At 42.6% G+C, this 27,764-nt stretch overlaps 1 protein-coding gene across 1 annotated transcript in view; it reads left to right on the forward strand.

Moving 5' to 3' along the window:
* The window catches only part of LOC141148420 (RNA exonuclease 1 homolog), a 196,085-nt gene that overhangs the window by 108,770 nt on the left and 59,551 nt on the right, over window positions 1–27,764 (forward strand). The window contains exons 7-8 of the mRNA XM_073635918.1: window positions 7,980–8,088; window positions 17,780–17,815. Of these exons, the coding sequence (XP_073492019.1) occupies window positions 7,980–8,088; window positions 17,780–17,815 (145 nt within the window). The remainder of the gene's footprint in view (window positions 1–7,979; window positions 8,089–17,779; window positions 17,816–27,764) is intronic.

Raw genomic sequence — 27,764 nt, forward strand, 5'->3', positions numbered from 1 at the left:
TCATGTATATACACATACACACACATATAAAGAATTGCTTTTCATCATTATTTTTATCTTTATGTCGTTAAAAATTTTTGCATATATTTATGCACCATACACACATATTTAGTCTTTTCTTGTAGACACTGATAGTGGTGTTGGATGCACATCTTTTTATCACATGCATATAGACCCAATTCCAATTCTTATCCTATACACCGTTTACATTATACCGCAGCCACCAGCTCACATAGTTTGCCCATACTTGCGCCTATCCGTATGATAATTTATACGTTTGAACGTCAAATTCCAGCACCCATCTCATTATTGTGGTTTTGAAAAATAACAAACATGTTTTTCAAAAACCTTGAATAGAATTTTTTATTATTTATATATGTTGACATTTGCCAATATGAATACATTTCATTTATATATTCATGTCTTCATTAGTGATTCCACTATAGGACGCACATCCAATCACATCTATGCCAAAAAGATCCCACACAGACTAACGATCAGCTGTTTCAAATCAGATAATCAATATGTAGTCATGTGGTAGATAAATTATGTGTATATAAGTGGTGATCACTTTCGTACAAACCAGCTATGAGTAAGCGCTCTATGGGAGCGTGAAACGCGTTAGCGGTTAAGCTGCATTATCCCAACAAAGCCATGTACGGATTTTAATCATGTTATTACTTTTTCAATAAAGAGGATTTTATTTTTCACTTTTCCAATCCGGAGTGCGGCTGTCCAGATTTTTCCATCACACATCTATCTGCTAAATGTTTGAGTCCCGTTTGGAGGACCTGGATTTCAGAACGGCAGGTTGATTTGACATCCTCTATGAGTTGTTTGAAATCTTGTTTGGTGGGCATCTCTTGAAAATAAGCGTGCCATGGGGGTGGTATATATTGGTCATGTATATGGCCCACTCGGTGGTCTGGCGAGGCTGGTGCCGGAGGGGGGGAGCGTGGGCTAAGTGAGCCCGCCTCGGGTGGCCGATGGGATCCTGTAACAGGGGGGTCCCACGGTTCATTCCACATCAGGGCCTGCGGCATTTGGAGGGGTCCCTCATGATGGGTAGCTGTTGAGGAGCCTGGGGGGGTGCTGGCCTTTTGTGCGTATGTGAGGATATTAGAGGGCAGCTGTTTAGAGACACCATTGTCTCCGGATCTGGAAAGTCTCTGCGTCTTGGGTGGGGGGGGGGACGCTGCCATGGCCCATAGTGTCCCATCCTCTCCCCCTGGTGTGAGATGCAGATCCGCTGATGGGCGAGCGGGACCTGGAAGGGGTGGAAAGTCCTGGGAGAGAGCTGATGGTGTTGGAGATAGAGGAGACTGGTCCTGGAGGTAGGGGTCTGAAGCCGCGCGTAGCAGCCGTGGAAATGCCGCCGAGCACTGAGTATAGTGCTGTGAGGAGGTGGGTGGTCCGGATGGCTGCGGCGCATGTGTCTGCCAGGCCTGGGGGTCGGGGGAGGTAGATGGACTCACCGGTCCTGTGTGTGTTGCTGGAGAGACCGAGCCTGTCATCGCTGGAGAGGATTCGGCGTGCACTCGCTGCTGTGTGGGCTGCGGCAGTTGGTCTCGTGGAGAGCTCCGTCCTCCCTGTGCCTGTGTGATCGGCGCCATCTTGGATCCTCCGGCCGGGATGTTCTCTGGCTGGAGAAAGAAGGAGCGGAGGTCCGTAGAGGTCCCCGGAGGGGGTTGAGATGTACCTCTGCACCGTGAGGATCGGGTGGTCCGCGATCTGCCCATGTGGGGATGAGTTTTCGACCCCCAAATTGCCAATATTGCTGCGGGCTGCAGGAGCTAGGAGATCAAGCGTCCATTAAGGTCGGCTTCCGGTCACGCCCTCTTCACATTTGTCTTTAAAGACTTTTTCCATAACTGGTGCCCGCAAGAAGCACACTTGACACCTATATTAATTTTGTCAGATTATTATACTTTCCAGACATTGGACTTATACATTGTGTCAACAGACTTTTGATCACTTAGAGTAACTTCACTTTTGAGGGAAAAAAAACATTCCCCTTTGGGTGATCTATGTACATTGCAAGGATTTTAACAAACTTTGTTGAAAATTCCTACACCTCCTTCTTTTTTTTTTTTTTTTTTTTTTTTGAAGGAATAGCTGTTTGTTTCTCTGTGTCCATGAAGCTCGGTTCACACTGTTGCGACTTCCTTCCGACTTGGATGCTATTTAGGAGCCTGTACAAGGGCTGAAATCACACTTAAGTCAGACCAAGGTAATGCAAGAACCTTTTCCAAAGACGAGCGACTTGTGTAGTATCGTTTTAAGACTGCTTTCATGGGGAAACATTAAATTTGACATGTCATGCGACTTGGGGTCTTACAAGTCAGATCCCTTGTCGCAGCAATGTGAACCGAGCCTGAATCTATATGGGAGTGGTTTTATCATTCAGTCAGCTGCTTCACCTGCAGGTTTCTGAGGAAAGTGGAAGGGTCCACATCCCTTTACACGTGATTTCCCTTTGGTAGTATCTCACCAAAAACTTTGCTCAAAATTTACATTTATCCCAGTGCAGACTCCTGGGAAAATCAGTAAACCAATCACACAAGGACATTGCCTATCTGGGGGCTTTCTGTACATCTGTGTACAGAATGCCTCCATGTAGCCATATTGCATTTTACAGAAAATGACAGAGCTGCAGATTGAAAAGGAAAGAATTTTTAATAACATTCAATTACAGTATGACTTGTGTCGCAATTATATGCTATAAATCCCAGCCCCCACACACACACTAAAAAGTCTATGCATTTCTACAAATCTCTATGGGAATGTGGGGCCCACATGAAGTAGGTCAAATGTGCCTGTCAATGAATCCAGAATGTTCTCAGAAGCATCTCAAACTGATGCCATCAACACAGGCCCTTGATTATAACTTGCTTTCAAGGCATGGTCACTTTGTTAGCAGCTGAATGGGTGTCCAGATGTAGAGTATGGCTGCCTGGAAGCTTTATACTGTAAATATAACATTCATTCTCCAGCAATATGTACAGAACTGGAGCTGCACTACAGTTTTCGGAAAGGTAGCCAGACAAACATCTGGCTTGGTGCTCCTGCACATGGGCTAACATTTCATGGCAGAAGACATGTAGCTTGACCTTTTTGCTTCTCTGATGGAGAAGATGGCCTCTATCCACATTGTATTGTAAACCAGGCTGTTTTATATAAAAAAAGGTGTAGCTACTAAAAAAAAAAAAAAAAAAAAAAAAAAAAATAGAGCTATTAGTCATGTGAAACAGCATCTCCTAGATTGTAAGCTCTAATGAGCAGGGCCCTCTGATTCCTCCTGTATTGAATTGTATTGTACTTGTACTGTCTGCCCTAATGTTGTAAAGCGCTGCGTAAACTGTCGGCGATCTATAAATCCTGTATAATAATATACAGATGTTAGGCTATTTTTTTTTTTTTCTCCAAATCAAATGTGTGATTTGGACAGTTTCTGCATTATGGCCACTAGATGGATCTGGCAATCATGGTAAATAAGTATTGTGATTGTTAGCTCCATCTAGTGGTCAAAATGCAATTATTCCCTGATGCACACATTTGATCTGGAGAAAAAGCCTAATTTATACAGGATTTCTATAGCACCAGTGGTTTGGGCAGTATGTTACAAAATGGGGGAAGAGTACAGTGTCAGTATAATTCAACCTGCTGGTGAAAAAAATGGATTAATGTATGGCCTGTCTTAAGACTGATGTTTTAAAGATTTGTTAGGGGACAAAATGAGCTCTATAAGCAGGTATGCTATGGCTTGGGCTATATAATACCACTAACAAAGATTGATGGCCACTAAGATGCATCATTATTGCTACACATCCATGTTGCAGCTGTAGTCTGTTCTTTGTAGTATGTTGGCTGCTCTTAGGGCTCATTCACCCAGGCTGAAGAAATGCTGCATGTAGATGCATATTTTCAGCATTAAAGAGAGGTCCTGCATAATTTGTGGCTAAAATCGGCAGATCTATGTAGTTTAGTCACTTGTGACTGAACGCAGCACACTTTTGTATGTAGATGCAGCTGTGTATGGGCTAATTTATTACTATAGTGCTGGATATAGATGCGTACAAAACTTTCTGCCATATACATCTAAATACAGTTTTTTATTTTCTGCCTTTTGCAGGACCATCTTCTAGTAGCATGGGCATAAACAGGTGTTGCGTGCATCCCTATGCTGGCGTACAATTGTTATCTATTGGGACAGGTAGTTGCATGGACATTGCCGCTGTGTCTATGATGTGCACCCATACAAACAAATGGCCACTGGCCTTCGCAGCAAGGGGCAAATGGAAGGGTCAGGCATGTCAAACAGAACCAAAGAAAATTCCCAGCTCAACTCACCAACCAGCCTGCAAACAACCAAATTACCCTGTCTAACAGTTTGCGTTAAAAACAGGGCTTAGTTTGCACACATTTGCAAATAGATGCATGTAGCGGTACCCCCATAAGGGCTGCTGGTAGTTGTGATCCATCTGTCATCCTCCCCAGCCAGGCACACAATTTTCAGTCACTCCGACAGAAAACAGTCCTTTCACTTGTTTTTGTTAAGGGAATTCAACTTGGATGGGAATAGGGTAATTATTGCAGTTTATTGCAGAAACATATAGGGACTTGTGTGTGTGTGTGTGTGTGTATATATGTATATATGTATATATGTATGTATGTATGTATATATATATATATATATATATATATATATATATATATATATATATATATATATATATATATATATATATATATATATATATATATATATATATATATATATAATTTTATTTATTACACTTCCTCTCTTCCTCCAGCACAAAGCTTGCTTGTAGACCATCACTCCCAGGACCAGCTAGCACTGATTTGCAGGGACTCAAGGACTCAAGCCCAAAGCGCAATGCCCTTTGCAGGCAGGGACTTCAGGCCCCTATGGTGTAGCAAAAAAAATTATAGCTGGTCCCAATGCTAGCTGTCCACGTGGCTACTGATCCCAGCACCACCTCTTCAGGCCCTGCCAGCCCTCCTTGCTGCAGCTGCCTCTCTCCACTACCTGTGCCACCGCAGTTCACTCTACTGGCTCTGGACCCAGTCCTCCTGACTGTCTCACTCACCAGCCCTCCTGCCTGCATCTTGTAGTTCCTCCTGGAGACTTGCTGGGCAGTGCTCTCCTGCTGTCCTCTCCTTGCTCCCGTGCCGCCTGTCCAGGACACCTCCGTGTGACTTGAAAGGGTCCTGTCCGCACCGGAGACCAGACCCAAGGTCACCCCCCAGACTGGGGAGCTCCCTCAAAGGCCATGACAGCCTAGCACTCCATCTTCAGCTTCCACCCAACTACTCCTCCCCAACTGGGCTGACCCAAAGTATTTAAGGAGGCCTGCCCCCTGCCAATCCAGGTTGGGGATTGGTCAGGGCTCCTCAGAACACTCCAGGCAGCTCCACCTCTCCTCTCGTCCTTCCTTACCAGAAGATTTCAGCATGTTCTGGAAAGAAGTGGGAGGTCTCATCGATGCTGCCTGGGAGTCACCCGGCTCTGCCAGTCACTTTCAGCCCAGATCAAAACACAGGCTTGGCTGCCAGCTAAACCTGAAATTTTACCTACTCTAACAATTAGGGGTGTTGAATCCGTGATTCGGCATCGATGCTGCGCCCAAAATCTATTTTGAGATGACGTCATCTGCGTGCCGCGCTGTGCCCTGCCTCTCCAAACTGAGCCGAAATGTGGTGTGAGTGTTGACCACACCCTCTTTTCCTGCTGATGTCACCCCCAGATGCCCGGCGTCCCTGTGTGTTTAGCTGGCTGCTACAGGAGAGGAGATGTGGAGTGAGTGTCCCCGACTCCTGATCTCCAGAGAGTCCTCCTTTCTCGGCTCACTGTAACACAGGCTGCTGCGGGAGACCTGAGCGAGCATCCCCCGCTTGTCATCCTCACAACAGGCTGCTACAGGAAACCAGTGCACACTGTCAGGTACTTAAGTCAGACACCTATTTGATGCACTATTATGTGCAAATTTGCCAAATTATGACTGTATTAAAATAAACTTGATGGTGGACCTAAAACCTTAAAGTGGCCATGCCATTTCATTAATTATGGTTTTATGTAGGTCTTGTCTTAGTGATTGATTCACAACTTCATTGATTCCTTTTTTTGTATGACTTATGGTTTTGCTCATCACCGACCCCACACATGCAGCCATGCATTGCCTGTGTTGGGCAGTGATGAGCAAAACCATAAATCATAAAAAAAAATTAATTTAAGTTATGATGTGAATCAATCACTAAGACAATAAGACCTACATAAACCATAATTAATGAATTAGCATACGTTATAGTTTGGGGGGATGTTATGGGGACATTGTCTTCAGTCTCTGACCCTCTCTTGTATCATGTCTGCAGTCTCTGACCCTCTTTTGTAGTAGTTTGGGGGCAGTCAGTCTGGAGATCCTCTTTAAGTTGTCCGCTGTGTTTACACTTTGCTACATGCAGGGAGTGTTGCGTTTGCATTTATTTATTTTAAGAACAGATAAAATAAAAGGGGAGTTCTTCTGACTGCATGAATTTTTTTGGCTGAAAACCATGCGCAGTAATCGTGATGCATCGCGGAATCACATTGTGAGGCCAGTGAAGATGCGCACCCCTAATAACAATCTATATGCACTTCTAGCACACTAGAGGGTGCTACATGCGTAAGCTGCAGAGCCACTTCACCCCAGTATTTGCTTTCCTAACTCTATAAATGTTTGAGTCTCCACAGTGGAAGCGCATGCATAATAATGGATAGATGGAGGGCAGGTAAGCCTGGAGGGAGCCCTCCTTCAAAGGCATAGGGGCGCACTGGACACCCAGCAATGGCAGAAAAGGTGTCCAGTGCGATCCCCTCACTGGAGAGTGGTGAATGAAGGGTATTTCACATGGTTTAAGATTTCATATATAAAGACAGATAATTTCATAATGGGCACACAACAAACCGTGTTTATGGTCGTCATCCCCCCACCATGTGACATGATCCCTTCAGGCCAGTACACTGCATCCTGGAAGTAAGAGAAGGTCACATGCTCCCCAGGTATTGGTTGATGCAGGAGCGGTCTGTTAAAAGAACCTGTCACTTTGCTTTAGGCCTCTATTATAGTTTAAGCCCCCTTTTTAAAAAAAAAAGGGTTTTAAACCTTAAAGCAAAAATGTAATATTGCAGCTTACCAATTCTTAGATGTGATGGCTGCATTCGTTTCTATTTTCACCTGTTGTACCAGACAGGCAAGTCAGATTTAATTTTTCAACTTTCCTTAGCCAAACTTTCAGAAAAGGTGTCAGAGGGTTGCGACAAATTATCTACCACTTGTCAGCTTTTATTTATGTAAAACCTTTATCTCCAAAAGGGAAAAAAGTTGCTGTAACCGCTTGGTGTTAGCTGGAGTTCCTCTAAATTTGCTAATCTAACACGAACCTTCCCCAGACTGACAATGCTGCTGTGCAAAAGTGTCACCGTTGCACCTCAACTGGTGTGGAACCCTCACCACCACTACCAAGTTGTTACTGGTTGGGTCATCAGGTGAAAATTTAGAAGAAAAGGCCTAAAAGAAAACAAGTGTAGACTCTACATTAGGCATTGGCAAGCTGCAATGTATTCATTTTGTGGCTTAAATACTAAAATGTGAACTGTTCGTTTTATCTTTCTTCCTCCCTCCTTTCTTCCTCCCTCCTTTCTTCCTCCCTCCTTTCTTCCTCCCTCCTTTCTTCCTCCCTCCTTTCTTCCCCCTTCCTTTCTTCCCCCTTCCTTTCTTCCTCCCTCCTTTCTTCCTCCCTCATTTCTTCCTTCTTCCTGGAGCAGAAGTGATGCAAACTCTGTGGCCTCCATGGAGGCGTTTTCATAACCTTGGTGGTGTAGAAATTGGGATAAAAGGGTTGGCAGAAAATTCCAGCTATGTCTCAGGGGAGAGCAGTTGCCAAGCTTGCGCTGATAGTTTTCTATTCTGTTTTTCTAGGCTTTAACAGAAGAAAAGGCTATTTATGACCGTTGTGGGAGTAAGAACATGTATCTTAGCATAGCTGTTAATAGCCTTAAAAAGCTCCGAGATCAACGCACTATTAATGGTAGGAGAATCTTTCACATTGTGCCTTTTCAAAATGTAAAAAAATCATCTTTTTGTATCCTGAACTACTGATCAATATACTGTATCTTGTCACTCTTTATTTCTAGGTGATTTTTTTCCCAAAAGCTTAATAGGTGCATGTGGTGTTTTTTTGTTTTTTGTTTTTTTTTTGTTTTTTTAACTAAACTTGTGTGACAAGTGATGGCAGTTTTTCTAGATGTGCCTAGCACTGAAAATGCACATAGATTTTCAATTAAGATAGCGGTATGTACGCACTCTTGTCTGCTCATATCATCTTATCATTGGATAGTTCCAATTGCTGTAGGCTCATTCACAGAAGTGTTGCTTGTTTTGCAGGACAACATAAAAAAAACATCATATGAAAATAAGAGTAACATGAAAATTGCCATTGCAATAACTGTCAAAGAACTGCTTATGCAAGGACTTCAAACACACCTGATTTGCATACTTGCTCCAGATCAGGGACGCTCTTCACTGCCATCAATGTAGGGCTTGCAGCGGCAGACTTCTGACTGCTATAGCAAAGCAGAGAATTCCCTTCTGCCTTTTAGAACCATTTTAAAGAGAACCTGGCACTTCCACTGTGTTATTACTTAGTGGGGGTTGCCGTTAATGAAGTAAAGTTGAAAAAAAAAAAACAGCCCAAACATGGGCGCATTTCCCAATGCAGAGTAAAGACACGGTTTGTTTTCCTGGATGTCTACAGTGGTCTTTATACATTAATGGGTGAAGGAGGCTATACACCGGTTTTTGCATGTAGTGTATGCACATAAATGTAATGTATTGCATGCACCTTGGATGTGTTTAATGCATTCCGTTTGTACACGAGCACTACTTTACGCAAATAGCGTAATAGAGTATTAATTCTAGTGCCATCATTCATGGGGTAACCCTAAACTGACCTGTAATGATTATGGACAATTTTAGGCACCATAGCTTGTCAGTTTCACAGGCCCACACAATTTTAAGGTTTGATATATTTGCTATCTATTTAATTGACACAACCCCCTCTTATATATTTTACAATAATATGAAGTGGATTGTCCTTGATGGAGCCTGAGGATGCACGTGGTTTTAGTAGTGCTTGCATAGTGCATAGTAGTGCAAGCTAACCGCAAAATGCATTGATGAAACTACTCATTAAGCTCTACAGATATATTTTCTTTGTTATTAACCTACTGGACACCTATGTTTCAGCAATGGTACACCTCAGTTGGTTTTATAATGGATTATAATATAGGATATTTTGTTGTAATAAAGCATTTTTTTTTTTTCTTGTCAAAGAATTTTATTTATTTTTGAGCAAACGAGATAAAGTTGGTACATTAACATATGAGAGCCGTCTTACATTGTGCAAGAGAGATATCAAACATTTGATCATACACTTCCTCATAGTAGATGCAAAGAAAGATAGCGTTACAAAATAAGGGTATACATTTTATACAAGTACCAGTGTATTTTGCAAAATAAAAATTATACAGTGGTGTTGTAGGTGGATAAACTTTTTTTACCAAATTATTATAGCTTAAAACTGAAAGGCGAAGTCCCATTTAGATGATACGGATATTTGGAAACGTACCATTGGGGAAAAAAGGAGGAGTGAGAGAGAAAATTTGGGGTATGAGCTAATCTCGCGTCCGAGAACGTTTATATCCATTTTAAGCTCATAGCCCAAAGAACAGACAAAGAAAAGGTAAAGAGCAAGTGTAGATGGGGGGGGGGGGGGGCGCTCACAGAACAGTAGTGCGGCATCCCTGCAGGATATGATTCCAGAGAGTAAAAGCAGATTCTCATTTACCAAGGCAATAATAGGGATTTGTCGAAGTCAGGGGGAAAGCAGTTTTTGACCCAAGGTTGCCAAAACTTTTCAAATTTCTGTATCTTGTCGTTTTCCACAGCTGTCATTTTAGCAAATACAAGGCCTCTATTCATTCCGTTTAGCTTCAGCCACAACCAAAGTCTGGGCCTTCCATGCCTTGGTTATGGTTTGCTTGGCTGCTGTTTTGAGTTGTAAGAATAATTAGAACTGAGAGTCTATAAGCTCAGTGGGTTTAAGAGAGCCGTCGCTGGATCAAGTTGAACAGCTGTCTCTAGGGCTCTAGAGGCCATATTAAAGATATTCCCCCAGAATTCTTGGACAACTGGGCAGTGCCACCAAATGTGCATATGTGTGCCTGGAGCTGAGCAGCCTCGAAAGCAGCTCCCTGATTATGAGGGGGCATATTTAGCTATCCTTGCAGGCACCTGGTACCAGTGTGTTAGGACCTTCTTAGTTTTGATTGCTAAGACGTTCGGTGAGGAGCATTTAGTTGCCTTCTATATATTAGCCCAGTCTGCGATCTCAGTTGTGCGTTCCAGACTCTAGATAGGTATAGGAATTTGGGCAGTATTGACATTTTGATAGCATTAGATGTACCCAACCAGGATAAGGGATAAAGAGGACCATTGGGTCATGAGCCTTGTCACCTGCTTTACCAGGGGAAAGTAATTGACAGAAAATAGATCAGTGGGTGAGGTAGTGAGTTGAACTCCTAAGTACGGTAGATGGTGTGACTCCCATGTAAATGGCAAAGAGGTCATGGCTTGGTGACATTCTGTCAGTGTTAAGGATATATTAAGCGCTTTCAATTTGTTAGGGTTAACAATTAGGCCGGAGATGTGGGCGAAGCTTCCTAATATATAGAGAGCAGTTTGGGGGCTGAAATGTGTGGATAGGATAAGATTAGTATATCGTCCGCAAAGACAAATTGTGTTGATGACCTCCCAATTCTATCCCCTTGACATCAGGATCTGATCTAATCAGCTGTGTCAAAGGTTCGATGAGTAAGGCGAACAGTGGGGATAGGGGACAGCCTTGTCTGGTGCCTCTAATTCCAATGTCAAACGTGGCAGATTTGTAGCCTGCATATTTGATGTATGCCTCTGAGTTATACAAGGAGGAAATCAAAGTCAGGAAATGAGTCCCAAAGCCCCAACGCTGAAGGGTTTAATTAAGATATGTCCAGGTGAAAGTCAAAAGCCTTCCTAATGTCAAGGGACAGAAAGCATGAAGGTATTCATCTATTTTTGGCTGCCTGGCAGAGTAAGAGGGCGCGTCTGATATTGTCCCCCGCTTGGCGGATTGGAACAAAACTGGTTTGGGCACGGTATATTAATGTACAAATATTAGTATTTAAGCGTGTGGCAAGGATCTTGACTAACAATTTGTCAAGGTTTAGTAGGGAGATGGGATCTGATCGAGGTTTGGAAGTTAGTGTTTCAGATCTAAATGTATGTCCTGTGAGCAGGGAATTGAAGGCACTTGTGAGCATAGGTACCAATATAGGTGCAAAGTGTTTGTAATAAGCTGCCAAGAACCAGTCAGGACCTGGTCTTTTATGTGGTTTCAAAGCTTTAATGGCTGCCGTCACTTCCAAGTCTGTGATGGGACACTCAAGTGAATCCTGCTGTTCTCGTTTAAGTGAAGGGAGGGTCATATGGGAGAAGGGAGCGTCGGCCTCAGCGGTGTCAAAGTTTTTTGTGAATATAGTTTGGCGAGATTGGAGCGGAATACTTCCAAGATTTTAACAGGGTTACTTGTATGAGTATTACGGGCAGTTTTTAGTCTTACCAATGCTGTGGAGTGGTGGATCACCTGCGGTGTCCGTGCCATGTGCGGGTCTGGTTTATTAGCCTTGAAAATAAAATATATATGTTGGCTTTTGCGAGTGGTTTTGTCAGCAGAACCGGTAAGGAACAAGCCCAAATTGAGTCGGGCCTTATCGAGATGTGAATTGGTAGTGGGTTTGGGGTCTGATTGGAAAGCAGTGTGACATGCATGAAAGTTTTGCCTCTAGCTTTTGGAAGAGGGTCTTGCGTTCGCGCTTAAGGGTCGTCGCCTGTGAATCAATCTACCTCGTATAACTGATTTATGAGGCTCCCACAGTGTCGGTGCTTAAATATCATCTGTATCATTATTTGAAATACTTGAGTGCTGTTTCAATGTCTAAGCGGTGAGAGGGGTGTGTAAGTGTGGTATCATTAATACACCAAGAGGTATCTTGTGTCCTGGGGATTTGGGAAGCTATAGTGGTGCACACTGCACAGTGATCTGTCCACGAAAAAGGGGGATGATGACAAAGGATAGGATCTCTGGGATCACACCGGTTGCTAAGAAAATATGGTCGATGCGGGAAAAGGATTTGTGTGGGTAGGAGTAGCGGGTATAATGCTTGCTGGCTGGATTGGCCTCTCGCCAAGTGTCTACCAAGTTGTTTGGAAAGTAGGTGTTGGAATGTCAACTTGACTGGGCTAGAGGACAGTGGAGATTTGTCAAGGAACGGGAAAATTACTTGATTAGAGTCCCCACATAGGACGACCGTTCCGAACTTATGTTTATCCACGACCTAGGAACAGATGTGAGAGGCTGCCGGGCGTTTATTAGGAGCGTAATATGCTACGATTGTGATCTCCGTGTCTGTTAGATGCTCAGTAAGGATTAGATATCTGCCTTCAGGATCTTTAATTTGGGATTTAAGGGTGAAAGGTGATGAACGGTGAAATCCGATCAGGGTTCCTCTGGTTGTGGCTGAAGCTGTGTAAAATTGTGGATAGGAGGCACTGAGAAATTTGGGGGTGGATTTGTCAAGTTTCCTGCAAGCATGAGCTTTGGCAGCTGCAAAGGTGCGTAGCGCCTTGGTTGGTTTGTGTGGGGGTGTTAAAGCCCTGAACATTCAAAGAGAATGTTTAAGGGCGCCATTTGTGCATGTTGGTGGCCACTGTGATGAGAACACATCCTAAACATAGAACCGCATCTACTATGATGATAAAGGAACACTATCAGTGGGAACAGATAAGAGTCTATCAACCCTGTTACAAGTGATAACGTTAAATCGGAGCTGTACAGTAGGGTGCAGGAGCGTACTAGGGGAGCGACAAGCGCTCCGAAGCTACCATCAGGAACCTGCATAAATGGGGTAGGGTTTTGAGGGCAGTAGACTGGGGGAGCAAGGAGTTCCAACGGGGTAACACTGGGGGGGTAAAGAGAGGCTCATAAACATATACATATAATTAGCTTGGCATTGCAATAAATGAAGGTCAACTGTTAAACACCCCTGATAAGCTGTACCATGGGTAAAGCTTAGATCTAGATTCCAACTGATTGTCTCCCATTGCCTCACATCGGAGGGAGTTGCCTAGAAGTTCAGGGTATACCAAAATACTAACATTCGTATAAGAAAAGGAAACCCAAACCGTAAAAAAAAAAAAAAACCTACTTGGGTCCAACATACATGTGAAGCAACGGCGCTTCTGTATTGGTGCTCAAATGCAACTGTAGCTTAAACTAGGGGGAGGGAGACGAATAAACAAAAAACGGAGAGGGACTTGGTCATTGGCTTAGTTGCAAGGGGCGGCACGGGAGGGGTTGTAGTAACAGGTTACATGCCTTCCAAAGGGATTTGTTGGCCAGGGGAGGCCTAAAGACTAAGACCCAAGCATGGAGGGATTTTAGTTCATCCCAAGTTGGGCTCGCTTGGATGGTGGTACAAGAAATCCAGTTCTTATGGGAGAGAGTGTTCAAGGCTATTGTAACACATGTACATCTGTCCAGGGGGACAGTAAGGGGGATGAATTGTCATGTGGGAGACATAGGTGGAAAGTCGGTCCAAGTCCTCAGCGGGTGCTGCAAGGCTATCAAAATGGCCTAGTTTGTAAAGGTTTTGACGTGAGTGACCTGTACGGTCATTGTTCGCTGTTGATTATTTCTGGGGGAGTGGGAGGCTGATCGTCTGCGGGATGCAATGTTATGCGGTGTCTGATCAAGCAGACCTAGGTCTTGTAGGGCAGTCTGCAGTTCAGCAGGTGTACGACAGATTTATTTGGTTTCCAGGTGAGTAAAGCGTACCGAGAAGGGGAAACCCCAGTGGTATGTGATCTGGTTAATTTGAAGAATCTGAGGGTGAGTCTTGAGAGCACGTCTTTGCAACTGTTAGGCTCGATTCACACCTATGCATGTTGCTTTTGAGCGTTTTTGGAGGGTTTTTTTCATGCTTGCCACGTTTTTGAGCCGCGTTTTTGCCGCGTTTTTGCGGCGTTTTTGCCGCGATTTGCGTTTTGCGTTTTTTTTTTTTTTTTTTTTTTTCATTTTTTTTTACAGTCTTAAAAAAAAATTAAAAAAAAAAAAAAAAAAACGGCAAAAACGCTGCAAAAACGCTGCACTTGCGTTTTTGATGCTTGTCCATTGAAAACCATTACATGCAAAACGCTGCTTTTTGCATGAAAAAAAGTCCCCGACCCTTTCCAAAAACGCAGAGATACAAAAAAGCATTGATGTGAACATGTTCCATAGGAACCCATGTTAAAAAATTCCCGTGCATTTCTGCAAAATGCAAAATGCATCAAAAAACGCGCTAGTGTGAATGGGGCCTCAGAGAGGAAAGGTCCTTAAATAGCTGGTATCTGTGACCTTGGAAGGATAGGAATTATTTGCCCCTGGCTGCTGCAAGTAGCTGCTCCTTTGTGCAATAATAATGGAACTTGGCTATAATGTCCCTTGGCGGACCGTTAGATTTGCATGCGGACAGGGCCTTGTGTACCCTGTCCATTTCTAATCTTTCAGCAGGGATGCCAGGTTGCAGTTCCTGAAACAGGGCTAGCATAGTGGCTTGTAGATTAAGCACTGTTTCAGGGATCCCCCTGATCTGTAGATTAGAGCGCCTGTCCCTATTCTCCTGGTCTTCTATTTGTGATTGTAGCACAAGGTTCTCTTCCTTGAGATTCTCCATTTCAGCAGTATAGTCCTGAGTGTTATTCTCCAGCTCATCCACCCTCTCTTCTAGCTCAGCTGTTCTGTGCCCCAGCTCCCTAAGCTCGCGAGTTAATTTGTCAGTTATTTGGTCTGAAGTCTGTTTCAGGGCTCTCTGTAGCATATGTTCAAACTGCTGGAATATGCCTGACTGTGTCTGAGGTGCCTGCATCTGAATCAGACTCACCGTTATCCTCCTGCAGAGACTGTGTGGCGCTGGGTCTTGGCTGAGTGCGGCGTGCTGGGCTGTGAGGAGGGGGCTGGCACTTTCTTGGCTGATGAGTGGGCCATTGCGTCCTTGATGTTTCCAGGCAGGGGTGTCAAACTTTTTTTTTTTCCAAGATGGCCAGATTTGATTAAGTGAACATGCGTGAGGGCCGACCATTTTGCCTGACATTCTTTGAACCGTTAAAATTTGGTCTAAGTGTGTTTGTCCAAGCACTTATACACTACCCAGCAAGAATTATCTTGCCTTTGTGACTGTGTGTGGTAAAGAGATGAGCTTGGGTGTGTTATTTGGATATATATCTAACTTTTGTGGCCCCAACGAATCCCAGAGTGCCACGAAGGATGAGCTCAGGTGTGTTATTTGGATATACCGTATTTATCGGCCTATAACACGCACCTTCACTTTAAGAGGGAAGTTTCAGGAAAAGATAAAATTTTAAATAAAGAACTGTGAATCAAAATAAGGGTCAGTGCCCATCTTTAGCCTCACCGTGTGCCATGGCAGCCTCAGAGGGGGCGGGACGAGCACCAACAGATTACATACAGGAGAATCTCCTGTTTACTTGGCCTCTATAATACAAAGTCCCACCTCCCTATGATGGACAGAACAGTCATCCAATGGCAACCCAGGAGACGGGACTTCCTATTAGATGCCGCCAAATAAACAGGAGATTCTCCTGTATGTAATCTGACGGCGCTCGTCCCGCCCCCTGCCTGTCCCCTCCAAGGCAGCACTGATAAATACGCTATATATCTTTTGTGGCCCCTGGGGCCACAAAAGATGTATAGAGATAGAGATCTCTCTATCCAAATTGCCAGGGGGGCCATGTTAAACTGAAACGTGGGCCACAATTTGGACATGCCTGGTTTATGGGAAATACAGAGGCTCTATAGGTGTCGAACATTGCTAAAAGTTTCTTGAGGAAGCAATGCGGTTTGACCACTTAGTCGGCACTAAACAAAGTTGACCAATAACCTGAGAACTCTTTTTTTTTTTTTTTTTTTTTTTTTTTTTTTTTTTTTTTTGGCAGTATGTGAACAGGCCCAAGTTGTTCAAGGATTCTAAAATATTTGACTGTTCTGAAACTTAAAATTCAAAGCCAGGATGCCAAATTGCTTTGCCTAAAATGGTTTGAATAAAAGATTTCTGCTAGACAGAAAATAGTTTGTGTCAATTCAGATATTCCAGTTAGAGGCTTGACTGTATTAGAATCTTTGAGGTCCATTTAGGGATTGTAGAATTTGGGCAAATTGTAATTCCTTAATGTCTATAAAAGCTACAACGAAGGACATTCAGTTTGAAATGGGTCATCTAAAATGCATTCTATCTGGAAGTGACTTTTTTTTTTTTTCTTTTTTTTTTTAAACCCTGGAAATGTAAGTTATGTCACCTAGTTGCAGCATGGAATGAGGAGTACTGCTTTGCACTTGTGCATCTTGAGAGAAGATGGTTTGAGCAGTTCAACCTTGCATCATACTAGGTCTCATACTTTTTTTTTTTTTGTTTTTTTGTTTTTCCTTTTTCACAATGAAATGTAATTTTGTCATAATCCTTGTGCTGGATAGAGGGCAGAGGGATTAGAACACCTGTCGGGGCTCCCAAGAGATTCCCCTGATTTGCAGGCATTTCCTCTCACCTCCTGTTTGAAGGTAAATCTCCCTAATGGGACACAGCTAGTAAAAAACCTTACAGGGGTTACTCTATCCAAAATGGGGGGGGGGGGGGTTATGCCTATAGGTCTACTTTAAGTGGTTCATCAAGCATCTTCCGACAGTTTTATTCCTGCAAAGCTCTCAAATCTTTTAAAAGTTACCAAGCATTTTATCACCACCTTGCTAGTGCTTACTCATTGCTCAGTGCAGGGCTTTTTTTTCCTCAGAGGATAGGTGCAGGAACTCACCTTTTCCAACTCGCCCCTTGTCCCTGTCCCATACTCACCTCCTGAGCACTGTTCCTTGGTTCCACCCCCACCCCACCTCCCAGTACCGCCCCTTTTTACAGAATACAGAACCAAGAATCATTTTATGATGCTAAGTAATTTTGTATGGAATTTGTTAATGACAACAAGAAAGACAGTAAAATAGATTCCCTGTAGCTAGCAACAATGGACCTTCCAGCAACAATAGATCCACCCCAGCAACGTTGGACTCCCAACAGCCAGCATCAATAGACCCTCCAGCAGCCAGCAACAATAGACCTCTGTCTCAACAGTAGATCCCTCCCAGCAACGACTGATGCCCCCCAGCAGCATAAGACCCACCCCCAGCAACAATAGATCCTTCCCCAGTAGACCTCCCCCCCCCCCCTGCAAAAATAAATCTCCTCCAGTGACAATTGATTCCTCAGCAGCTAGCATCAATAGAACCTCCAGCACACCCCCAGCACCCCTTGACATTACATACATTCAGTGCTGGAGGTGCCGGAATTGCGTTCCCGCTGAAAAAAAGCCCTGGTTGAGTGGTAATTAAATTTTGAATCTCCCTTTTGGTGTTTCGGTTTCTAGAAGTGGTGTACAGTATCTTATTTTTAAAAAGACTTTTTTTTTTTTTCCTGTTTTCAGCTTAGTGGAGGCTATAGATGTGGCTTTCCTGGAAAAAGTTTATGGTACAAACTAATGCTCATAACCTAATTCTCATAATTTCTGTATCAACATTCTAGATTCGCAACGTTCAAGGAAACAAGATGATAAAAATGGTAGGTTACCTTAACACTATATCTTGTCCACTGTCTTAAAGTAAATTTTTAAATTTGAGGAGGGTGTATACATTTTTGGTGAAGGGGGGGGGGGGGGGGGAATGTACATATACAGTATCTCACAAAAGTGAGTACACCTCACAAACTGAAGAAATTACACTTTAATACAATGCAAAGTAGTGAGTGTACAGCTTTTATAACCGTGTAAATTTACTGTCCCCTTAAAATTACTCAACACAGCCATTAATGCCTAAACCGATGTCAACAAAAGTGAGTACACCCCTAAGTGAAAATGTCCAAATTGGGCCCAGTTGACCATTTTCAATCACTGGTGTCATGTGACTTGTTGATGTTACAAGGTTTCAGGTGTGAATGGGGAGAAGGTGTTAAATTTGGTGTTATCGTGCTCACTCTCTCATACTGGTCACTGGAAGTTCAACATGGCATCTCATGGCAAAGAACTCCTCTGAGGGTCTGAAAAAAAGAATTGTTGCTCTACATAAAGATGACCTAGGCTATAAGGAGGTTGCCAAGATCCTGAAACTGAGCTGCAGTGTGGTGGCCAAGACCATACAGCGGTTTAACAGGACGGGCCTCGCCAAGTTGAGAGTGAGTACTCCGTGTCATATCCAGAGGTTGTCTTTGGGAAATAGACATATGAGTGCTGCCAGCATTGAGGTTGAAGGTCAGCCTATCGGTGCTCAGACCATACGCCGCACACTGCATCAGATTGGTAAACCCCATAGAAATATTAAATAGGAGTAGGGGAAAAACTAAGAACTTGCACTACAAAGGGAATTCCCATTCACATGGGTGAAAAGTTACCATATTTAGTAATTAAATTGACCCCTACTGCCGACAAGTTATACCTGGCAAATTATATCCTGTTGCTGAATGAGATCAAATCGGAATTAAAGAGAGACTTATTGCAATCCATATCGTGGATAGGAAGGATAAATATGTTTAAAATGGTGATCCTTCCTAAAATATATAAATTCCAAATGTTACCAATAGCTATACCACAGAGTTTTTTCAGAATAATAAAAACAATGATGATAAAATATATATGGCAAAATAAAAAACCAAGACTAAAATTTGTACTAATTAGTAGGAAAAAAAAAACATGGAGCTCTAACAACCCCAGACATAAACAGATATTATAAGTTGGTAAATATTTCATGGATGGTAGAATGGGTTAATGAAAAAGTGAAAAAAAGTGGATTAAGATTGAAAATATGTTAAGTAAAACACTGCACAAAAACATTTTGGATACCACGTAAGCACAGAACACTAGTCTTGGAGGTACACGATCTGACTACAAACGCTTTTAAAATTTGGGCTACAGGCCGCATGCACCTCAGGGGCGCACTTGTGGGAGACGGGGTTCCTTTCGGCCCTTTACTGGACTCTTCATCGGGATTGCAGGGGGGAGTATGTTTGTCTGGGAGGGAGTGACAGTTGTTCTGCGGTCTCACCACTTATGAGGACACAGAGATTAATACCGTCCAGGAGCTGGAACTGGGCCATACTTTGGGGACTGTGGTCAGAGACCATCTACGCCCAGCACTGGGTGGGTCTGGGGCCCACTGATATCTCCCCTTTCTACTGAATGCCGGGGGACACCCGTTGTTGCGGTCACTGGGCATCCAGGGGTGAGAATATAGAGACCCAGAGAATTATCTGGATGGGTAGTAATATCACAGCCTTATTCAATGCTCACAGAACTGTTTAGGGGTATGTACATAACGGAAGTTTGTTTTATTACGGGAGTAACACCCCCTTTTTTTGTTTTCCTTGTTCTATACTCTTATGTTTTAGAGTAGCTGTCTAATTCATGTTATCAAGCTGGGGGAGGCTGGGTTGGACTGGGAGGGCCTCTCTCGGTCTACTCTAACCTCTTCCCCATTAGATCAAAGCATCTCCCCTGGTGTGAACTGGGGTGTGCTTCTTTGCAAACAGATTTATTTGCACTTATTAATCGGACAGAAAGTTTACACTGTCCATTACCTTCTTTTTTGGATTGATCTTACATTCACCTATTTCACTTCTCTCTCCTATATTCTCACCTCCATTTCTCCATTCTAACCCCCCCTCCCCCCTTCTCCCCCCCCCCCCTTCTCCCCCATCTACCTCCCCTAGACCCTCTTAAGACCTGGTGACAATGGATACCATCAATATCTTCTCACTGAATGCGAAAGGTCTAAATGTACCCGAAAAGTGCTGCATGCTGTTGAGTGATCTTTAAAGGGCCCATGCTGATGTAGCGTTCATTTAGGAAAAACACTTCAGAACCGGTAGTCCTCCATGCCTTCAAAACTGATTCTTCCTGTTCTCTCACCACGCCACTAATGTAGCAGCTAAATCTAAAGGAGTGTCTATACTCCTCTCAGGGATCGTACCCTGGATATGTAGTGACACATTGGTAGACACTGTGGGTCGCTATGTGTTTATTAAAGGATCAATTGGGGGCATGAAGGTGACATTGGCTACTATGTACGCTCCTAACGATCGACAAGATGCCTTTCTCCACCGTATGTTGAACCTACTTATCAAATTTATGGAGGGTCAGTTGGTTGTGGGGGGTGACATTAATGTACCTCTAGCCCCCCTCGGTTGACACCTCATCGGGCAGATCCTCATTACGCTCTGGCACCCATAAACTCATAACTCGGGACCTCCACAACGCCCAACTGATAGATGTCTGGAGACTGCATCACTCTGGGGAAAGGATTACACTTTTTACTCATCCCCACACAAAGTGTACTCGAGAATAGATTATTTCTTTATCCCACACAGCCAGAGGTGGTCCACATCTCTGAGGCGCATGGTCTGACCATGTGATATTGCCTATCACCATGCGCTATAATCTGTCACCAACCTTGACCACCAGAACTAAGTTCTGGAGATTAAATGAAAGCCTATTGCAGAAACCGGCAGTTATGACTGACTTCACGAATGAGCTGAAGCATTACTTTCAAACTAACACTGACAAATGTGACCCAGGTATTTTATGGGAGGCTCATAAGACTGTAATGAGGGGTGCTAATTAAACATGGCGAACGTATCAAAAGAGAACAATTACTACTCCAACTCCTCCATAAGATACACGAAGTAGAATCAAAACACAAACACTGGTTGCCTCATTAGAAGCTGAACTAATGTCTCTTAGGACTACTACTCTTCTCTAGATAACCTCCCAGTACGGCCCCCTAATGAAACGAAAATAAGACTACCTTGCATCATCCCAAATCCCCAAACTAACGGAAGAAATAGGCGCAGAATTGGACGACCCCATCACCATGGAGGAGCTGCAACGAGCGGTAGGAGGGATGAAACCTGGCAAAGCACCAGGCCCTGATGTGTTTACCCTACAGTACTACCACTCCCTCCTGCCACTTCTAGGTTTTATTCCCGCCCGAGAGGCGAGGGATATCACCACCAAAGTACTTAATCTTATACATGTGGCTACCGCGACTAAAACCCCATGTGTCTTCCTTGGCACAGAGGCGGAGAAGGCGTTTGATCACGTCAATTGGGTATTTATGTCCTTCGTCCTTAAACAGATTGGTCTGGGGCATAAAATGCTAAAATAGATTTTCAGTACCTACTCCACACCAACAGCTCAGGTCAAAGCCAATGGAATCCTCTCGGATTCATTCCCTATAACAAATGGTACCAGACAGGGATGCCCGCTCTCACCCCTCCTCCTTGTCCTGGACCTAGAATCCCTTTTATGCACCATACGTTCAAACTCAGATATCTTGGGAGTGACCATAGGTGATGCTCAATACAAGATTTCGGGTTATGCGGATGATCTTGTTTTTTCCAACCAATCCGGTGGTGTCATTGCCAAATCTCCTCAGAGTATGATAGGTACAGGAATCTCTCCAACCTAAAAATTCATTTTGCTAAATCGGCGGCAGTGGGGATTAATATAACACCAAATAGACTGAGTTCCCTAAAATCCCAGTTCAGATTTAAATGGTCGGACGGCTCTCAAATATTTGGGAATCTTGATCCTAAGTGACTTGAAGCGCATCTTCGACCTTAACTTCCCACCCCTATTGACCAAGACTCGATTACTACTGGAGGAATGGAATAGAGGACTCCACTCCTGGTTCGGCAGGTGTAATCTCCTTTAAAATGTCTATACCCAAAATGTTTATATTTCTTCCAAGCACTACTAAGATCACACCCCAATATTTCAAACCAGTATATTCCCTCTTTGTTAAATTCATTTGGGCAAACTCAAAACCTAGGTTATGTAGGCGTTAATGTTGCCTAAACATTATGGAGGACTGGCCCTCCCAGATCTATGGAATTATTATTTGGCAGTTCACCTTGGTAGAATCATGGACTGAAATCGACATTTACAAGAGCAAATTTTGGACCCACTTAGAACAAGCCCAGTCAAATGTGCCACTCGAGGGTGCGGCTTGGTGCTTTGACGTTGGCGTATGAGATGCTTACATCGACTGGTAGGGACCGTGCCTCACATTTCGTAGAAGACAATCATTGGCCTTCCGTTCAATCCCTGACTAATGAATGTTGTCATCTTCGACTGCTGTTCTGAAAAGCAATGCAATTTACACCACTTCTTACACTTGATCGCCAACCCGGCACAATTTAATTGCAAATTGACGACTTTTGAGGACTACTGCAGGGACGAGGGCGTTTTATCTCAAGTACTATCTAAAACCTACGATATGTTCAACTCCCCTTCGGAGCAACCCGACCTGACCTCCATACAGACATGGGAGACCTACAGCGCTCGTTTACCAACGCCCTAAAACAAACTATAATCAGATTCTCCTTTAAAAACATCCATTTGCACAAAAATACAGGAACTTAATTATAAGATCTTGACCAGGTGGTATTACACACTTCAGATGCTGCACAAGTGCTTCCCAGTCACAACAGACAAATGCTGACTATGTCAGACAGACAAAGGGACACTTCTCCACATCTTCTGGTCTTGCCCTCTGCTGCAACATATCTGGACGACAGTCCGGATGGTCACTCAATAATTTACAGACTACACGATAAGTAACGATCCAGCTTTTATCCTGCTAAATGCCACAATTCCGGCACAGAGCTATAAAAAAATCGATAGTACGACATCTACTGAATGCAGCTAAATTCTGCATTCCCCTTATGTGGAAGAAAAGCTCACTCCGACTGTTGGATTGTGGCTACGCAGAGTGGAGGGGAACAGGAGATTGGAGGACTTAGTCCTCACAGCACAAAACAAACAATAGAAACACTCTAAGCCATGGAGGCTCTGGAATATATTTATTCTATTTGACGAAGTGTCCCTGCTTACCACTTGAATAGCAAATTGCAGCAGGCCTGAAGATGAAATAACCATTACTCCCGGGTCAACACCCCCCCCCCGTTGACTTTTTTCCCCCCTTTCCACTTTCTCAGGAACTTCTATGTTCCCCCTTCTTGGTCTCTGTCTTTTCTGATTTCCCTTGTACTCGTTGGACAGCGCAACTAGATCTAAGTATGGAAATGAGGTAATATTTCTTCAATAACCCTATATGTTAATAGTGAATGTTGGCTACGGGTGCTGAATATTTCACCATAAGTCTTATTGATTGTTTCATGCTACAAATGCTGAATAGGTTACCGGCTTCTTTCAAATGTACTTATCTGTGAACATCTTCTTTCATTGTTGGCATTGTACTGTACTTTCCCTGATTTTTTTTTTTTTTTTTTTTTTTTTCCTGAAAACAATAAAATTTATATTTGAGGAAAAAAAAATTTGGGATACACTATACAAGCAAAAAAATTGGGCATATGACTCACCATGAATTGCACTCACTGGAACAAATTTTTTTTTGCCCAAGAAAGGGAACACTTTTAGGTGAGAATAGGGAATGCACAAATAAGGAATATTGCTATACACTGGAAGATAAGGACGCTATCGGAATTAAAAGAGGGAAAAAAAAAGATGGAAGATAAGTGACTGGGAATACCTTCAATTAAAACATTTTGGTAAATTCATTACCCCAACCAGTCGGGGTTGGGAAGAATTTAGCCCCACTGGAAAAACTCTGTGGGGTATAAACTCCATCGAAACATGGTATATCTAAAGTATATGGAATATTGACAGAATTGGAAGGACAAGAGTCACCCCTATATAGGGAAATGTGGGGGGGGGGGGGGGGGGGAGAGAAATGGGGACGAAATTAGAGGATAAACAAGTTGAGAAAATTATAGCAGTATACAGTTACACAACAGACATAAACACAATGGAAATGAACTACTGGCAAGATGGTACCTGATCCCGGACAAAATACATAAATATCAACCCGACAAATCCCCACACTGTTGGAGAGAATGTAACCAGAGGGCCACAATGACACATCTGGTGGGAATGCCTGAAAATTAAACAATATTGGCAAATCTTAGAATACATAAAAGATAACTGGAGAAAAGAGAACCAACAGCCTACAGACATGCCTATTTCATGTATCAAAAACTCCAAATATACAATATGAGAAAACAACCCCAATATTGCTGAATGCTGCAAAAGGTCAAATTCCAAAGAAATGGTTAAGTACAGAAAAAACAGATGTAAGAAAATGGTTTGAGCGAATAGAATACTACAGCAGAATGGAATACCCAAACAGCAGAGAGTGCAAACAGGAAGATCTAATAGTATCTGGGGAAAATGGAAAACTTTTTAAAACCTCCTGAGAAATGCTTAGAAAGTCCGGTAGGGTTTAAGTAGGCCTAGAAACAAGAAATTGGGCCAAGAGCAGACCAAAGGGGAGGGGGGAGGGGGGCTGGTGGGTGAAAGGGAGAGCAGTAGCCAGGAGGAAGAAAATATGGGAAATGAAAGAATAGAATTTTTATAGTAGACTGATATAAAGTAATGTTGGCAAGTAAAATTTTAATACATTTCATATTAGAAGAAAACTCCTGTGAAAACACTACACTGTGAAACCGAGAAGGAGACAAATGAATGTAAAGCTGAATAAGTCTCTTGACAGTATTTACTGAAGTGATTATATGGCTGTCGTCCCAGAAGGAAGCCTCTTGTAAAGATGGTGCACAAGAAAGCCGGCAAACAGTTTGCTGAAGACAAGCAGACTAAGGACATGAATTACTGGAACCATGTCCTGTGGTCTGATGAGACCAAGATAAACTTATTTGGTTCAAATGGTGTCAAGCATGTGTGGCGGCAACCAGGTGAGGAGTACAAAGACAAGTGTGTCTTGCCTACAGTCAAGCATGGTGGTGGGAGTAATAATGAAAGGAAAGTCTGGTTGGCTGCACACCAAAATGAGATCCAAACGCCTTTATTCACATAAAACCGTGAAGAACATGAGGAGCACTACATGTACAAGCAAGGGAGACAGTTTACATGTTTCGCACACGAATTGTGCTTTATCAAAGCCCATTTCATCTATGAACTGGTAATCTTATACTTAGCCAGACCCTTCCTGTGGGGTTGTCAGCAGGTTAATAAATTCAATACCATGTTCTTATCATTAACAATCAAACTTGTGTTTCAAAAACATAACGAAATGTAAAAATAATACAAAAATATATATAAAATATGCAAGATAAAAACATATGAAATGGTACAGCCAGACCTAAATGACTATATAATCTATTTATATATTCATACTTTATTTATTACTATGGATGTAAGGTAAATTCAAAAAACAAGAATACTAAAGAGAGAAACTGCCCAGGTAACCACATAAAAGAGCCTCTAATAAAAGGGGAAGGGGGGAAGAAGAAAAAAAATTGCTCTGCATGCCGGACAAAAAAGCACAAAAGAACACCAAGAATAGAAAAAATATGGCAATAGAGGATTACCAATAGCTGAAAATATGAACATTCCAAAAACAAATTACCATGTTGATGCATATATTATCACTGTGATCCATATAGACATACATGTTATAACAAAAATATTCATTAAATGGATCACAATTCTTGTAGTACGTCAATCATAGTAATGGGTGAGATCCCATTTAAAATGGAATTCTGTTTTGAACGTGAAATATCCAGAACACCTCTCGTTTGCAGAGGCTTCTGAACCACTTCTTCTAGGGACTACAAATTTTTCAATGCCCTTTATTTGTTTAGGCAAAGATATCGCCCCTATGAGCATTATTGAAATGTCTCGCCACATTGGCACCATGTTCCTTTTCTTTATTGTATAAATGGTCCTTGTAGCGATCTCTCAGCCTTCGCGTAGTCCTGCCAAAATATTGAATAGAGCATATTCTACAGGTAATTATATGTATAACATTCCTGGTATTTATAAATTTCTTAATGGTAAATTCTCTAGTGATTTGTAGATCAAAATTTATCTCCCTTTTTAGTATGCAGGGGCAACATGGACAGTTGTTAACCCCACACTTATAATTTCCTGTAAAATCCAACCAGGTTCTCCTCTGTCTTAGATTGAAAATCACTGGGAAATCTACCTAGAGAGGGAGCCCAGCGAGAAACTATCCTAATACCCCTGGATAATATCTTAGCATAGGTTTAATCCTCATATAGTATTTGAATACTTCTCTATTGTAATTTTTATCTTTTTGTGTTCCAGACTATAAGGGGTGGACAGTACTGGCAATGTTTTAGACACCTTTCCATTCCTTTTATTTTGCAATAACTGCTCTCTACTGATCTAGCCATATTAACAGCCCTTTTAAGAACTCCTTCTTTGTAGTACCGAGACCTAAACCTGTTGCACATTTCATTGGTTTCTCTAGACACCCCCCTCTTCACTACAAATCCTCCGTAACCTGAGCAATTGTCCAACGGGTATGCCTCTGGTCACATGACCTGGAGGGCCAGAATCTGCTTGGAGGTATTGCCAGACAGGGGTTTCCTGTAGAGACCAGAAATAATGCGACCATCCTTTCCCTGCAGAGTGACATCCAAGAAGGGGGTAATATCGTGGCTGAATTGTCCAGTGAACTTTAAGCTGATTGTCATTTAAAGAATCCAGGAATCTGTTAAAATTGTCAATTCGACCAGTGTAAATAGGTCATCTATATAACGACGGTAGAATTTTATCATGGACCTAGATTTGCAAGTGATGTGGGGCAGCAATGGGGACTAGTTTTTCCCCATTTCTGGAGGTAAAAATCATCAAAAGAAGAAAAATTTAGTTAATCTAAACTTTCAAAAATGTACTCTCTATGGATAGAAGTATAATTACTGTAATGGTCCAGAAAAAATTTCACCGCTGTAAGTCCTAATTTGTTTTGTATAGATGAGCACAAGCTGGACACATCACTATGTAATCCAAATGTTATCTTCCCAGGTCATATTAGTACATACATTGAGTAGTTGTCTAGTATCTTTTAAGTAACTAGGTAAATCTTGCACTAATGGCTGTAATTGGCAGTCCACCCAATAACTTAACCGTTCATTTAATGACCCAATACCAGCCACAATGGGTCGGCCCAAAAGTGGGTCTAAACCCTTGTGGGTCTTAGGGAGGTGATGAAACACATGCAAAATAGGTGCCTCAGGCACCAGGCTCTCTCCCTCTTCTTCTTTTTTTTTTTTTTTTTTTTTTTCGGATACCCAAATTTAATACCTTTTTTATTGACCAGTGCAATGAGAATCTTTTTTTTTTTTTTTTTTTTTTATATATACTGGTGGGGTTCTTTTTTAATTTACAGTAAGTATCCTTGTCTAATTGCCTCTCTTTCTGGTATGTATCTGAATCATCTAAAACACCACTGTCAGAAATGGTGTTCAGAGAATAGGCCGTAGAAGTATTGGCAATCTTGCCAGTAGAAGAAATGGACGCCGTAGGTGCATCATGTGATAGATGGTTCCCCCCTGCTGGCCTATAAAAGGCTGCCCCTGTCTGACCCAAGTTGCTGAATTGTCTTCAGCTCTTCCCTGTTCCTGTGTTCTACTTTGAAGTGACTCCTGTTGTGACCTCGGCTTGCCTCCTGATCTG

The sequence above is a fragment of the Aquarana catesbeiana genome, linkage group LG01 (assembly GCF_042186555.1).
Source record: "Aquarana catesbeiana isolate 2022-GZ linkage group LG01, ASM4218655v1, whole genome shotgun sequence".
Classification (NCBI taxonomy): Eukaryota; Metazoa; Chordata; class Amphibia; order Anura; family Ranidae; genus Aquarana; species Aquarana catesbeiana.